This window comes from Cyrtonyx montezumae, unplaced genomic scaffold (assembly GCF_038088225.1).
Source record: "Cyrtonyx montezumae isolate F1298 unplaced genomic scaffold, pur_monq_1.0 scaffold_1, whole genome shotgun sequence".
Taxonomy (NCBI): domain Eukaryota; kingdom Metazoa; phylum Chordata; class Aves; order Galliformes; family Odontophoridae; genus Cyrtonyx; species Cyrtonyx montezumae.
In genome coordinates, this window is record NW_027071825.1 from 15,850,669 (window position 1) to 15,865,202 (window position 14,534).

At 37.1% G+C, this 14,534-nt stretch overlaps 1 protein-coding gene across 1 annotated transcript in view; it reads right to left on the reverse strand.

The window, feature by feature from the left end:
* Positions 1 to 14,534, reverse strand: part of ABCA4 (ATP binding cassette subfamily A member 4) — a 69,176-nt gene that overhangs the window by 38,333 nt on the left and 16,309 nt on the right. Inside the window, exons 10-16 of the mRNA XM_065741853.1 lie at positions 13,031 to 13,147; positions 12,079 to 12,276; positions 6,551 to 6,756; positions 6,004 to 6,180; positions 3,908 to 4,130; positions 1,925 to 2,146; positions 314 to 518 (exon numbers count right to left, since the gene is read on the reverse strand). Of these exons, the coding sequence (XP_065597925.1) occupies positions 314 to 518; positions 1,925 to 2,146; positions 3,908 to 4,130; positions 6,004 to 6,180; positions 6,551 to 6,756; positions 12,079 to 12,276; positions 13,031 to 13,147 (1,348 nt within the window). The remainder of the gene's footprint in view (positions 1 to 313; positions 519 to 1,924; positions 2,147 to 3,907; positions 4,131 to 6,003; positions 6,181 to 6,550; positions 6,757 to 12,078; positions 12,277 to 13,030; positions 13,148 to 14,534) is intronic.

A 14,534-nucleotide genomic window follows, 5' to 3' on the forward strand; every position in this document is an offset into this window, starting at 1 on the left:
GAGGAAAATATGCACATAAATTGACTTTGAAGATATTGTTGTTAATTTAATTTCAATTTAAATTTTAACACAGAATGAGAACTTGCATCATCTTTCTTCTTTCCTTCATTTCTCTTCATTTCAGGAGTAAAATGAGAAAAAGAAAAAAGAGAAAGAAGAAGCTCTTAATAAACAAGTGGGGCCACAATGGGTAAGACTTACAGGCTAGAGTGACAAATACCCTGTTTCTGAAAGAGAAATACTCAGAAACTGATTAGATTGATATAGCATACGACAGCTACCACTACTTTATATGACTAAGAAACTGGTGTACCTGGAAAAACGTGATCAAGGTACCAAGAAAGTATTCCATACAGAAAAGCATCAAAAAGCATCATTTTTATGGAAAGCAGGAAACTATACTCATCTCCTTCCAAGGGACTGGTTCTGATGTTACCCCACTGTAGGCCAAGACCTTGTTCTTCATAGCGTGACAAGTATTCTGTGCCAAAACCAAAAGCTACTTGAGAAAGCAAACTCTGGAATAAAGAAAAAACATAAAAATAGTAAGGAAAAAAATGCTTTAACTGTATTATCAGACTGGAATGTCTTATTATGATGATCCACATGAATGGTGGCAATTCCAAGCAGTAATGAGCACTAATAGACTGAATTCAACATTTCTTTTAGGAACATGGGAACTTACAAAGATATATATATATTTTACATGAATGTTTCCACTCAGAAAATACTAAGGATTCATCTAGAAACCTGGCATTTACACTTTATCCATACTGAAGAAATCAACTGTCTGGGTGTATGAGACAGGTCCAGTGTCAGGAACAAGATAAAGCATACCAGATGTTCAGAATGATGTTTGGTTTACAGCTATCACTCACTGTTAAAGTATTTTACTTGTCCTAAAAAAAAATGTTTTTCAGACACTCATCCACATGCACAACCCTGCTGTACTTTTTGTAATTAGCTGTTCTTCAGAGGCCAACGTTTGTAGAACAAATATAAGATGACCAAACATACCAGGAAAAGAAATACCAGGAAGCATTCACTGCTTCCAGCTAACAAATATCCTTTCATGGTTCCCATGTCTTACCCTTTTTGGTGAGAATTATCTTTATGCTCAGATTGGGTGTAAATATCAAAATTTCTCCTCAAATCAGAACTTGTCATGGGCCAATCTAATTCACTTCCTGACTCAGTGACATGATTGTTTTTGCACTGTATTGCTTTTATCTGTAGAACTTAAAATGGTATACGCTCCATCTTTATTGATTTTCTAATGTAAGAATAGAAGATGGTAGATTTATCATCTAAGCTGTGGAAATGCTCAGCAGGGACAGGGAGACTGCATTTAGTTCCCTTTCCCCCCTTTCTGATTCACTGTGGCAAAGAAAATCAACCTGAATAATTCTGCATGCTCATAGTTCCACTTCACAGAAAAGTAAAGTTTCCAGCTTCACTGTAAGACATTTGCCAGAGCTTTGGTGTCTGTTTACAGAACAGAAGGAATGTGAACACAAGCTCTTCCCAACTTTATATTACCCTGCAACTAGGTTACAGCATATGAAAATACAACCCCTACTGTTAATTGCCTTCTTATTTATTAAACATGCCAAAGTGAAAACTGCTTTGAATTACAGGAACTATTCAAAACTTAAACTAAAACTTAAACTGAGATGATTTCCTAACATTCAGAAAATATACTAATTTTAATTGAATTTTATAAAAGTCAATTATGTAAAGTCTTGGTCACTAGGCCTGCTAAAAGCCTATTCTCTTCCAGTCTTTAATTATTAGACAGAGGTCTAAAGTGTGTGTTCCTATGAAAAAAGTCGAGAGGAGGTGTGCAGTGCTTTGTTACTCACACACAGTGAGCAGAGCAGCTAAAATATATTTATAAAGGATATTACATGAGTGAAAGGCTTACCGCCAGAATCTTCAGATTAACAGTCATGCGATCTTGCCAGACAAAGCAGACAATGTGAGGCAGGTACAAGGTGAAGTACAGGACACCACTGCAGGCCGCTGCCAGATTTGCTTTGGAGAAAAATGTGCTGAACAAGAAACATTGCATTATGGTGGCTGTAGTGAATGTCAATAGGAATAGGAAGAAGAGAAGTGGACTGCTATAATGTAGGACTTGGCCATGCTGTAAGCAAAAGGAAAACATTGATTAAAGAGTGATACTACCTTCTGGACTACTAGAAAATATCAGAATTGCCAATGAGACATAACACGTAATGAGCAATAACCCAGTTTTCCACACATAATATGCTTTTTTTTTTTTTTCAACTGTTCTAGCCAGTAATGTTTCAACACTTGAGGTTATTACAACAACAAAAATCCTTCATCTAAATTTATCCTTGCTTTTGGATTGTGACTTCAGGTCAGTACCACAGGCTGCAGAGTTCATATTTGTATTTGATGACTGAATTAAGACTGAAAATACATATCTTAATATGTAAATGATTCCAAGCAAGATGTAGCTATGTAGAAACTCTCATATTTTAAATGAAACCATCTGAACTGTCGTGATAATTTTTTCATTGATCTCTTCTTCTCAGTTTATTTGTTCAATATGCAGAAAAAAATACCTAAGAAAGCCTGAAAAAAATGCAGCTTTAAAAAATGTAAAAGGAAAATTGTAAAGCACTACTTTCTGAACTTAAGTTATATTCTAATTCCAGAAGACTATCACTGCTGAGGAAACCAACTACAGTTTCCCAGAGCTTCTTGTGTACTAAGTAATCCATAGCATATCTATTGACTTTTCTTCCTTAGAACTAAGCATAAGTAGATTAAACATGGTCTCTCAAGAAGAGCAAAGACTGCTGTTGAATATGCATTTACTTATAAAACAATGCTGAGATCTATTTATTGGGCTTAGCATTATCTTAAGCTCTATGAAAGGTTCAGTATAACTTCATAAGGCTATAAATTAGTCACAGCACTGTTGTACAATTCTACTGGGCCTGTGAGACTGATTTATCAACAAAGATGCAATGATGCAATCTCCCCTAAGAATGTATTTACAAATCTGTCTCATGCTGGCATAGTGAAATTGAGGAAGCAAAGTGAATTGTAATTATAAACACATTCCTCTCTGGTATTAACTACATCCTCATTTTTAATTAAACCATAATAGCAAATGAAAGGTTTCTCTATCTACCCAAGCTCTAATGGAACTGCAAAGTACTACAAAACTTCTTCAGAGCAGATTGATTAAGACACAACAGATTGAATTCCTACTACAAATTTGTACCAATATCAGTTCTCCATATTAGAAGAGACACAAAGGCATTCCAGCCAATCAAAACATTACTGATGTGTCTAACTAAATATAGCAGCCAGGAGGTGCTCATCTCTCAGGTAAAAGAGGTAAGAGATGGGCCTCAAAGACAAGACCCAACTGCTTTGAAATGTTACAAAGGTCAAAGCAATTCAGCCAGAGAGAGAAATGATGGAGCTGTTTCTTCTTTTTCCATCACAGAAGTGCTATAGTTTCAAAGCAGACAAGCAGTGAATATTATAAATGAATCACAAACAAGAAATTTTAAGATAAAGATTCCTCATGTTATGATTCCTTCTATATAAAGCTACAATTATTATTTATTTGGAACTCTGTCTATAGGAAAACAATACACAGAGTAATTAATTAGATGCACCATTTTCTGAGGGCTCTCACAATAAATACTTCCAGTGAATTTAACTTTAAATTTCTGCTAAGTGCCCATTCCGTATTTAGGTCTACTTACAAAAACGTGCTTGTTGCTTGCTGTGATTAGAATGGGTCACCAGCTGCTCCTATCTCCCTATGAATGGTTACTATACCTTCCCAACAGCAAACTGGTATAAACAGTGCAAACACAAACGGGAGAGTTATTACTGTCATTTATGTGATAGTTCTTACCATAATCAGTGCTGTGAGGAGGAATGTGCTCACAGCCATCATGAGGAAGCTGTCTAAGAACCAAGTGCACCAAATCACCCCATTAGTGATGCCTCTGTTCTTCATAGCCTCCTTTAGACGCATTTCCTTCTCCAGCACTATACTCTTCACAGTCATAGAAACAGAATATATCCAAGCTAGCACCATGAAGATGGGAAAGGAGCGGTTTAAGGTTATCATAAAGCTACAAAAGCAAGAAAAGAGTGATGAGTAAAATAGATAAATATTAAGATGAAAAGCGAGAACAGAAAGGAAAAGAGTGGGATAGAATGCATTTATTAAACAAGGGACTGGAAATGTTCAGTCTAAAACTAGGCTGTAGATAGTGCAAAACACATTTTCACCATGGGCACACATTTGCTTCATTCAAGCAAGTTCTCTACAGAGAGCATCACAGGGTTTGCATATCAGCTCTGAACTGCCTGTGGCTGCTGTAGGCTTCAGAGAGCTTTTGCACAGATGATGATTCTGTATTGCAGCATTCACAGAGGGGAGGAAGTAAACAGCAGGCTTGCCAGGGCAACTATCTGTCAGGCTAGCAGGTAATTGTAGGTCAAATAACCTGTATGCAATCTGCAGTTATCTGAACTTCGAGCATTGTCTGCAAAGAAATACACTAAATGAATCCTAAACTGATTTCTGTAACAAATCTATCTATTTATTTATTTATTTTTGAGAGAGTGAGATTTATAATAGAACTGCAGTAGCACAGAGCACAGCATTGGAACAGGCATGCTTTAATAAGAAAAGCTGCTCCACTTCAAAAATCTACAATGCACGTTCCAGCAGTTCTAAGGAGGGCCACATCAACCACAGACCCTCTGAGGACCCTCTGCACCCAAGAGATTCACTTTCTCACTCTGAGCAAAAAACACCTTTCTTCTACAGGGAAAGAAATTTCTGGAATCTGTTGCTAGATTTAGGTGATATTTAAGACAAAAGCAGTCATTCTACACAAAAATCAATGGACTGGAATTAAGGAAAAGAAGGCTAGATAAGATCAGGTAATTGCTGAAAACTGTATCCTATACAAGGGAAGGAAAATGGCCAACATTAGCAGAAACTGCCGGTGCAGCTTTATTGCAAATATTCTTTATATAGTTGTAAGTGGATAAACATTTAGGGATTAGGATTCTGTGAAGAAAATGTTTCTAGATCCTAAATCCTCTTGAGATTTGGCAAGGTCTGTAGAGAGCTAGATGTCTTCAAGCACCAAAAAACTGCAGCTGTGGGAATTGTTATATCTAAATATAAGTCTGGGCTAGGGTTTGATAATACACTTGATGAGACCAGGTTGTTGTATTCTTCAGAACTTACAAAGATATAAAGACAAGTACAAGTTCTACTAAAATTTGTACTGTTTGTTCATTTTTTTTTCTATAGAAAATGGTTCTTTTGATATGAAAGCAGATTTTAGAGATATAATTAGGGTAATAAGCTTGCTACGCTTCAGGGAATTCTACATGAGTAACTGAAGGAGGCAGAGTTGGTTCTAACACAGGTCAGTGCTTTGCATTTGGTTTTGCTGCAGGTGCTGTTTAGTTTTGGAGTTAGTTTAAAACTTTCATAAAGATAATGTTTTCTTTGGATCCTGTTTATTACACAGGGACAGATCTTTTATAGGTACCAAAGCATTTTATTTGAGTATCATGCAGACAATGAGTTCTCAGCTGTAATCAATGTAAAAGCTTACATTAGGTTATTACTGTTGCCTAGAATCATAAGCCCTTAAAACAAACAAACGAACCCCAGTATTGATTAGTTATTTATTCTTGCTGTTAAGGGGGCAGTGTTCTGTGTTCATTTTTGGTCTGGACACTGGTTGCCTGAGTGCAAAGATCAGGACTGGGGTTAGGGCTAGAAACTTGGCAAAAGTGCCTTTTGAAATCTGGGTTATGAAAGGAGATGGAAAAGAACAAATACATTCAGTTATGTCTCAGTTATTGTTCTTGCATATATTCCTTAGGGCTAGAGCTTGAACTGGTGCTTGGGAGTGTTACAGTGTTCATCACTCCAAGTATTCATCAGAATTGGAACAATAAAATGCTCTTACTCACACATCATCCACAAAACATGGATATGGCATTTGCTGAAGATAAATTCCTGGTGGCACATCAGTGTTGGTCTGGGTCTTTATAATCCCATGCTCAATCATATCTTGGAGATATGCAAAGCCTCCCCAGATGTAACGTAAATCATCCACAGGATCAGCTCTTGGACCAGGATCCCAATACCTTAAAAAAATTTCACATGGAAATAATTTGGGTAAACAGTAGATTTAAGGAGGAAAGAAAAAAAAGAAAAAAGAAAAAAAAGAAATCTTAGCTACTGAAGTTGTACGGGCCCTGCTTGTAGTTGCCTTTTCCAAACCTCATTGCTTGACAAAGGTTATAACCTAGAAGATTCTTGATTCCTTTAATTCTCTCTATACTTACAAAGAATAGTATAGAATTTTAATAGAGATGGATTCTGCTCTGCATTACATACTAAATATTGGTGAATACAATTGAATTTCATGCATGCATCTGAGGCAGGTTCTAATGTCCCTGTGCTGCTTATATTCATGTGATAGCCAGAAAGAACCAAGAAGGAATCATCACCTACCTATCTTTGATTTTATTTGTTTTCTCCACTACATCAATGTCCATCCGAATCTTGTATTTCACATGTGGTGGAAGACTTTTTGTTTCAGGGTCTATATCTGGAAAAACCACACCAGCCCAGAATTTGTTTTCCTCTAGTAAATGAAGGGCTTGATGAGTCAGCTGGGTTTCATCATGATAACCTTCAAATTTATCCAAGGTCAAGCACTACAAATAATCACAAAGATAACAGCTGCATTGGAATAAGCTAGCAAGAGCTATATACTAAAGCAAACATCAATGGCTGACAATAGAAGAGGTAGCTAGGTTCATCTAAAGTAGCTGACATTTTACTGCAAGGATGGACAAATACTGGAAGATGTCCATGAAAGGAAACTCCAAAGATTCCATCTTTGGAGATACTCAAAACCCATCCGGACATGGTACTGGGCAGGCTGTACTAGTTGACACTGTACTGAGCAATAGAGTTTATTAAATGACCTCAAGGGTCCTTTTCAACCCAAAAAATTGTATGATTATTTGCAAACAACTCTTAAAGAGTAAGGATCTTCCTATAAAGAGCAGAGAATGCTAAAATCCCACCTTTCAATCCCATTTACAATCAAGGCACTCTTTATAGAAGAGCAAGGACTGAGTTGCATCATGCATTTTAAGTTTCTAAACATGACATCTCATCTTTGTCATTTCCTTCTCTGCTTTGCGGACTGGCCTCAGAGTGAAGCTCTCTGATACCGGAGAGTCTTTTGAAAACAAAGAGAAAGTAGAATGAAGAGCAAATACATTAACAAATTCTCCTAACATCTCTTGCCTGGTCTCATAATACCTGTATGATTAACCAAATGACCTCAATGTACAGCTGAGAAAGAAAATCCCATGGACAAAAAGGACACTACCCCATCCTATTCTAGTCCTTGCAGGGCTTTAGGCAAGAGCAATACAATTTTTGGCTTCCTGGGCTAATAACTGCTTTATAGGCACACAGTCCCATTATCAACTGACTCTCTTACAGATATGACAAAGCATTGCCTTGCTCAATAAAGCTGTAGATCAGAAAAATAATTAAATTTAGCATCAAAAAGGAATCTCTACTAAATCTAGGATTGTTTAGGAGTTTTACTTAACTAAGAGCCTGCAAAAACACTAGGCATAAATGATTGCCACTTCTGCTCTCTTACCGTGGAATGTAACAACAAGTCATACGACTCCTGAAAACGTAAAAATAAATTAGCATAACTATGGTATAAAAAAAACACCATGGACTTGGGCACTATGAATCCCTTCTGAATAAAACAGCTATGGTTGCATGTTATTGTTGAGGAACAGATCCAGTTGATTCCTTTCAGTTTCTTGCTTCCAAATATTTTGCTACAATTTGAACATACAGCAAGCAGAGAACAACTCTACTAGTAGACCTGCTGTGGAGAATTTCAACCTTCAAATCTGATACTTACTAAGGCAGGAGCTGCCATTCAAGCATGACAGAACAAATTTAGATGCAACAAAGCATATAGCCAGGACTAGGTTCAGCCAAAACCTACAGCGTCACACATACAAATTAGATAGAATGAGACCATTTTCTAAAACATATTTAAATCACTGTAATCATCCAGCAATGGAGATGTGAACTCTATAACTTGGAATATATTGAGAAGGCTTCTTATACAGGCAAATATCTGAGTAAGATGGGCTCAGTTATAAAATACATCTGCTCACTGGAGCTTTCTGGCAGACCAGTTGAATCAAAACACAACCCCTTTTCATGTTACAGGAGAAAGACTAGGAAGTGCCTGAGGTAATACCAAGAAGCTGAAGAATGACTGGATGCTTTCCATAAGGAAAGCAGGTCAGACATGGGTTTCGTCTGAAAAGCGCTCTGTCAAGTGAAGTGCTGGCAGAATCAGAGAATAAATTTAAATCTTAAAATCTTTTTATTTTATTCCCAATTTATCATTTAGTATCAGTCCTGCAGTCAATTGACTTTACCGATAATATGGCATCCCTGTTGAATTCCTGCACAGAATTAACCTGCTGGTTTAAGTTCATATCCTCTGGCTACATCAATAACAAGACATGCTTTACCCTGAGCAACAAACTGCTTGCTTTCTTAGTCTCACTCATTATTGTTAAGTGTATTATTATTAGTCCACATATCAGATGCTAAGTCACCAAAATCTAATCCCCCTACGTCCCCTCATTTAATTCCTACATAACAGACATCAGAAAGAAAGACTATGTAAACTCTACAAGCTCCATCTATAAAACTGTGGACATTTTTGTTTATACCTTTAGCTTCCTCCCTTCACAATCACCAAGACATGTCCAGAGAGTAGAAGTGTCTCTAATGGACAGGAAAGGTATGTATTCAATTACCTTCACAGAATCACAGAATTGTAGGGGTTGGAAGGAACCTCTAGAGATCACTGAGTCCAACCCCTCTGCCAAAGCAGCTCCCTAGCCCAGGCTGCACAGGTAGGCGCCCAGGTGGGTCTTGAAGATCTCCAGAGAAGGAGACTCCACCACCTCTCTCTGGGTAGCCAGTGCCAGTGCTTATCTCGTCTGATTTTCTTCATCACTTCTTGCAGGCCAATAATACAAAATTACTTTATAACAACAGTGCTCATACAGGCAATATGTTATTTAATGGACCAACATCTTAAAGATCTTAAATGCCCTTTATTTAACCTTCTACCGTGATAAATCACACTATTTTGTTTAGAAGCTGAAATATCACAGTTTGATTGTACCTATAATGGAAATACATTTTTAACTGGAAAAAAACTACTGAAATAGACAATTTTTTTTGTTGCTTTGTGACACAGCATTACATTCTGCAAATGTTGATTATCCTAGTTTGCTTTAGAAGATTAAATAGCAAAAAAAATCTTATGAGAAAGCAAAATAAGGCAGACAAATCTTTTTCATTTCTATTTCAGAAGAAAATTCAAATGAGACTGACAGCTACAGGTTTTTGTGGGTTTTTTTGATAGGTTTATTTCACATAGTTAACTGAGTTCTAGCACTAAGACTGAATACTTTTGAAGTATCAGTGTTTCCACAGCAAAGTGCTGCAACATGACTTAGTCCTTCCATTACCATAATTGTCTTTCCAGAGTCTGAAGGACTGTTCACTATTTCTTTGTGATGAGGTGGCCTGGAACTCTATTCAAGAAACACATGCCAGCTGCAGGAGAACTTACGTAGTTCTCCAGAAGTATTGGTGGGAATAGCACCGGCATAGTTATGACAGACAAGTAATCTTGTCAAGATTTTCACTGAGAATGTACAGTGTTTGGGTTAGACTGATGAGCAGGACAGACTCTTACCCAGGTGTCCAGTCAAGGAAGCAGCAAAGATTCAAAAGAGAAAACAAGTGTTTATGGGTTTTCTTTATGAGTAGAAAGAAAGCAAAACTTGTGCACAAGCTAAAACATTAGAGTTGCAAAAACAGCTCATTTTGAAAGTGAAAGAAGATTTTATGTTGTAGTCTACTAGACAAAACCTAGAATTCCTTCCTTTAACATAAACTGCATTCAAAACAAGTGCTGCATTCTCTAACTAGGCTTTTTTTCAGTAAATTACAACAGCTTGTGCCTTTAGAAACATTGTTAAGTCAAAATGGATCCATCTTCCACTTGCAAAAATTTAATTCCTATCTTCTCCCAGTAAATATTTTAAATGGCCCCATAAAGATGAGAAATCCAAAATTAAATAACAATAAGAGGGTTAGAAGATTAAAACAGTAGTTAGTATGTATTAAGAGGTAAATAGCCCTCACAAAGAGTTTATCTGTACCATAGTCTACGGTAATCAAAGGGAGTAACAGGAAATTCTTGGGGTGGTGCGAACAAACAGCTACCGCATAACTTCTAAGATTCTCAGCTGCGCCACACAAATCTGGAACCTCCAAGGATAACTTCTGGCATCACATTGTGCTCCCTGTATACTATGGAGCGGGGTAGGGTGAACCTGAAAAAGACTTCTTTGTTCCCACTGTGCTTAGTACAATGTGAAAACATTTCCAAATGCTAGCAACTTAGTGTAAACAGCAGACTTGAAAGAACTAGCTCATTACAATGAACTTAGCACACTAAGATCTATTACCAGGTACAGTAACTGCCCTAATACTGTGGATGTTTCACTACTGATCTGTATCAAAGCAATATATCACTATATAGACTTAAATAAGAAATAATTCTGCAAACATGATGCTAAACATCATCAGAAGAATTAGCAGAACTTTGTGCAAAAGCTTTATTGCTCTCTATTTACAAGATCTGTAAGGCAAAGAAACCTTAAGTTCCTGCCTTCTTACATGGGCTCTTTTAGTTTGAAATAGACTGCAATCAATAGAGCTAGACTTGCTCCTCTTGCCTACAATTAGTAGCAACTTTCCCTGTGAGCTTGAGGCTTAGCTGTTTAACTATTATTACTGACTATCCTTTCAGAGATACTGTAAGAAATACTTAAGCTCTTTAAAGACTCTGAACCTTAGATGAGAGGTGCTAAATGTAGTGTATTACAGCCAAATGCAACAGCTTTTTAAACTTCCAGCGTTAATCTACAGCACTGCAGGCTCTACTAGTTTTGTCTGGTTTCATAAGTTTACAAAGAGTAGGCATTCCTTCTATCTAAGTCAGCAGGAATCCATCCCATCTCAGATCCAGTTCCAAACACATTTTTACATTTTCTGATGTCAGAAAGATTTTACATTTTCTGATGTCAGAAAGATACAAAAAAAAAATGTAACTCCTTCTGTCACATTTCTGGCTCTGGAAAGGAATGGATGTAGTAGTTTGCCCAGTCCTCTAAAAATCTAATATTTTTTAGCATTGGACTTATTAATCTGAGTCTTACAAACTCATCCATAAGTTACAACGTTCATGCTAGAGCAGCCTGATGAAAGTATACTCCAAGGCATTTTCTGATTAGATTGATATTTTCATCTATGTTTTTGGCATTTCTTATTTACAGAATGAAACTTCATGTCACTTTCTGCACCGTGACTCTCAAAAAGCCAATAAAAACACAGCACTCCTAGGAAATGTCAGAAGTGGCTACAAAACAAGTGAAAACTCCCTATTTTATTTTTTTTTAAATCAGGTGCTCAAAATCCCATATTGGGAATTTCCAAAGAACTATTAGCTTCTGTAGTCCTGGTCTTGTTGAAAATAGCACTCCGGTAATCATTAGAAATTTATAAACAAAAACAAAAAAACCCACAGCATTCTTTAAGAGAAAAAGCACTTTCTGCTTCTCTGCCTCAAAGCACATTCAGACATTCAATCAACAATTCAAACACAGCATTAAGAGACTCTAAAATTTAAGCTCCTTTTTTTCTTCGTGGAAGAAAACGCATTCATGTTCTTGTGCTACTGCATTATTTTAAAACATCTTTAATATTAAGACAAAATATGAAACGTACGAAGATGTCTTATGATTTTAACTGTCTTGTCTGCTGCCACAGACTGTCTAACACACTTCAAGATATTCTCTAGGATTCCCAGCAGGGAGAGAGAGAGATGCCCTTACCTGCAGATACTGACTGACCAAACGCAGAGCTTGGTCTGCAGCACTGAAGATGTTCCTCCAGTCAAAATCCACCATTCCCTCTTCCCTACTCCCCGGAGGCCCATTGTGGAGAAAGTTGATAATGTATTCAGCAGTTAAGCCTTCAGCACCCAGCTGGCTGTTCAGGAAGTCCCTCACCGTAGAGTGCTTCAGAGAGTCCTGAAGAAACACACGGTAACAGCTTCACTACAGTAATCCTCTTAATGTGCCCCATTTAGCAAGAAAGGTTTCAATTTCCACAGCTCTTCCTGAACTATGAAGTAGTACAAAAGGGTATGTTTAAAAAGTATTATAAATTGTAAATTTGTACAGCCAAATTGGAGGTAAAAAATGAAGAATGAATAGAAATAAATACATCCTTGACCATTAATTGAATTTTTTTTTCCTTATAAGCAAGAGGATAAATGTAATAATGTTTAAACTAATAGGAAAAGAAGTTTGGAGAAACATTTATTTAGAACAAACTGCTTTATGGACTTCAGTCACAGATACTACTTGCAGCTGATCAAAATCACATCTAAGGGAAGAGGAAATAAGCAATTTCCTAAGGCAGTAAATTGCTGAGTCTAGTTGAAACATGATTCTACTGCCTTATTTCCCTATTTAGAACTCTAGAAAATCAACTCGGGTGTTTTGAAGGACATTTTGCAAAAGCCAGAAAGCAGTATTAAAAAGTCATTAGCAGACCAAAAAAGTGTTTAGATCTGAGGTTGTCAGTCTCTGTAATGTATACAGGAATAGTCTTTAAACCAAGCTCAGTCAGCAGTCCAACAGCCTCAAAGGCCCCTGATTCCTTGCTGCCAAGACTGTGCTTCCATACAAACCTTCTAAAATATTTATCTTATTGCTTTATAAAAATACAGGATGGTGAAAGGCTGCTCTTACTGAGGCTTCCTGCTAAGTTATAACATACACGGATCATATTCATTTGCAGGCTGTTCTGGAAGAAGTGCCACAGCTGAGGTCCTACTTCTTCCCAAGCTTTGGTCAACAGTCTGAGGCGTTCAAGTTCCTCAAAAGTGGAGTTTGCCTGAAGAATAACAACAGCAGGAAAGAATGTTTAGAATGCTAGAGAGACAAACACATCGAATCCACAATCCAGGCATTCAGTGATAGTGAAACCTGTAACTTAACAAATGTGATTTTTACTTTCAGTACTTAAAAACCTTTGTAAAATGGCAGAAATACTAATATTCCTCAAAAAAAAAAAATTTGCTATATCCATCTGCAATCTAAGTCACTTAGGATATGTTTCTGTGGTTCTCGTAATGAAAAAAAATAGCCCACATTAACCCCATCTGTCTTCAATTCCTTTCACTACTCAGGTTTTAGGTAGAATGATTTCCTCTTGTTTTCTTTCCCTTGACTATTTCCCTCTATACTGTGTAGCTGGAGTCTTGGCTCTGGAACTCAGCTCTTTAGGTGAGAGCCTAAAGCTGCATGAAATCTATCTGAGCAGTTGTATCAAGGTCACATACGACATTGGTTTTGCCAATCTCATAACCACCTTGTTATGAGAGCAGCTCAGTAGAGTTCATTTCCAGAAAGGAAGATAAAACTACAATCCAACACTGAGAAAGTATCTTTAGGCCAAGCTTGGAGCAACTTCTTGCCAGTTTACCTCTTTTTCAGCTCACTTTCCTTTGCACCAAACATACAGTATTTTTAAGATAGCAGAAGTGTGATTTCTTATACACTAATATTAATCCAGGATCCTAATTTCATGAAGTCCAAATTATTAATTCCTTCTATCTACATATCATTAAACCTTAATGTTGCTAGTGGACTACAATTGCTCAGTGTCAGATCTCAATGAGCCTATCCAAGCCTTAAAGATGCCTTATTAAAATTCTTCTAGCACAGAACTGCTGATGTTCCTACATCTGTAAAATACGAGAGGTACTCCAAAAGTAATGCCTCCTGTTATTATGTTGGCCCATGATGTAAGGAGAGAGATGGTGGTGGTATGGCAGTAGAGGTTGGACATTCCCACAATGTTCTGTTACATTTTGTTGCTGTGCAACAGATAGCAGAAGAGAGGTGGTCTGATAGAATGGTGTCTGACATGGAAGCCTGTATGAAGCAAAAGCGTGTCACCGTGTAGACAAAACTGTGCCCACTGACGTTCACTGTCACTTACGGAATGTTTATGGAGATTGAACAGTGGATGTCAGCTCAGTAAGTTGGTGGATAGTAAGTTTTAGCAGGGGTGACAGTGACATGAAAGAGAAGCCACGTTCCAGAAAGCTATGTGCAGATGTTACACCATAGAATGAAGAGCATCTCAATCAGCTCATCTGCACAAGTCAGCTAACGGCAATGACTGTGTTGAAAAGCAGCATTTTGCAGCTGAGAATTTACTCTATCAAATAGTGGTTTTGTGCTCTTAGAATTTGTTGCAGTTTACATGGAAACAA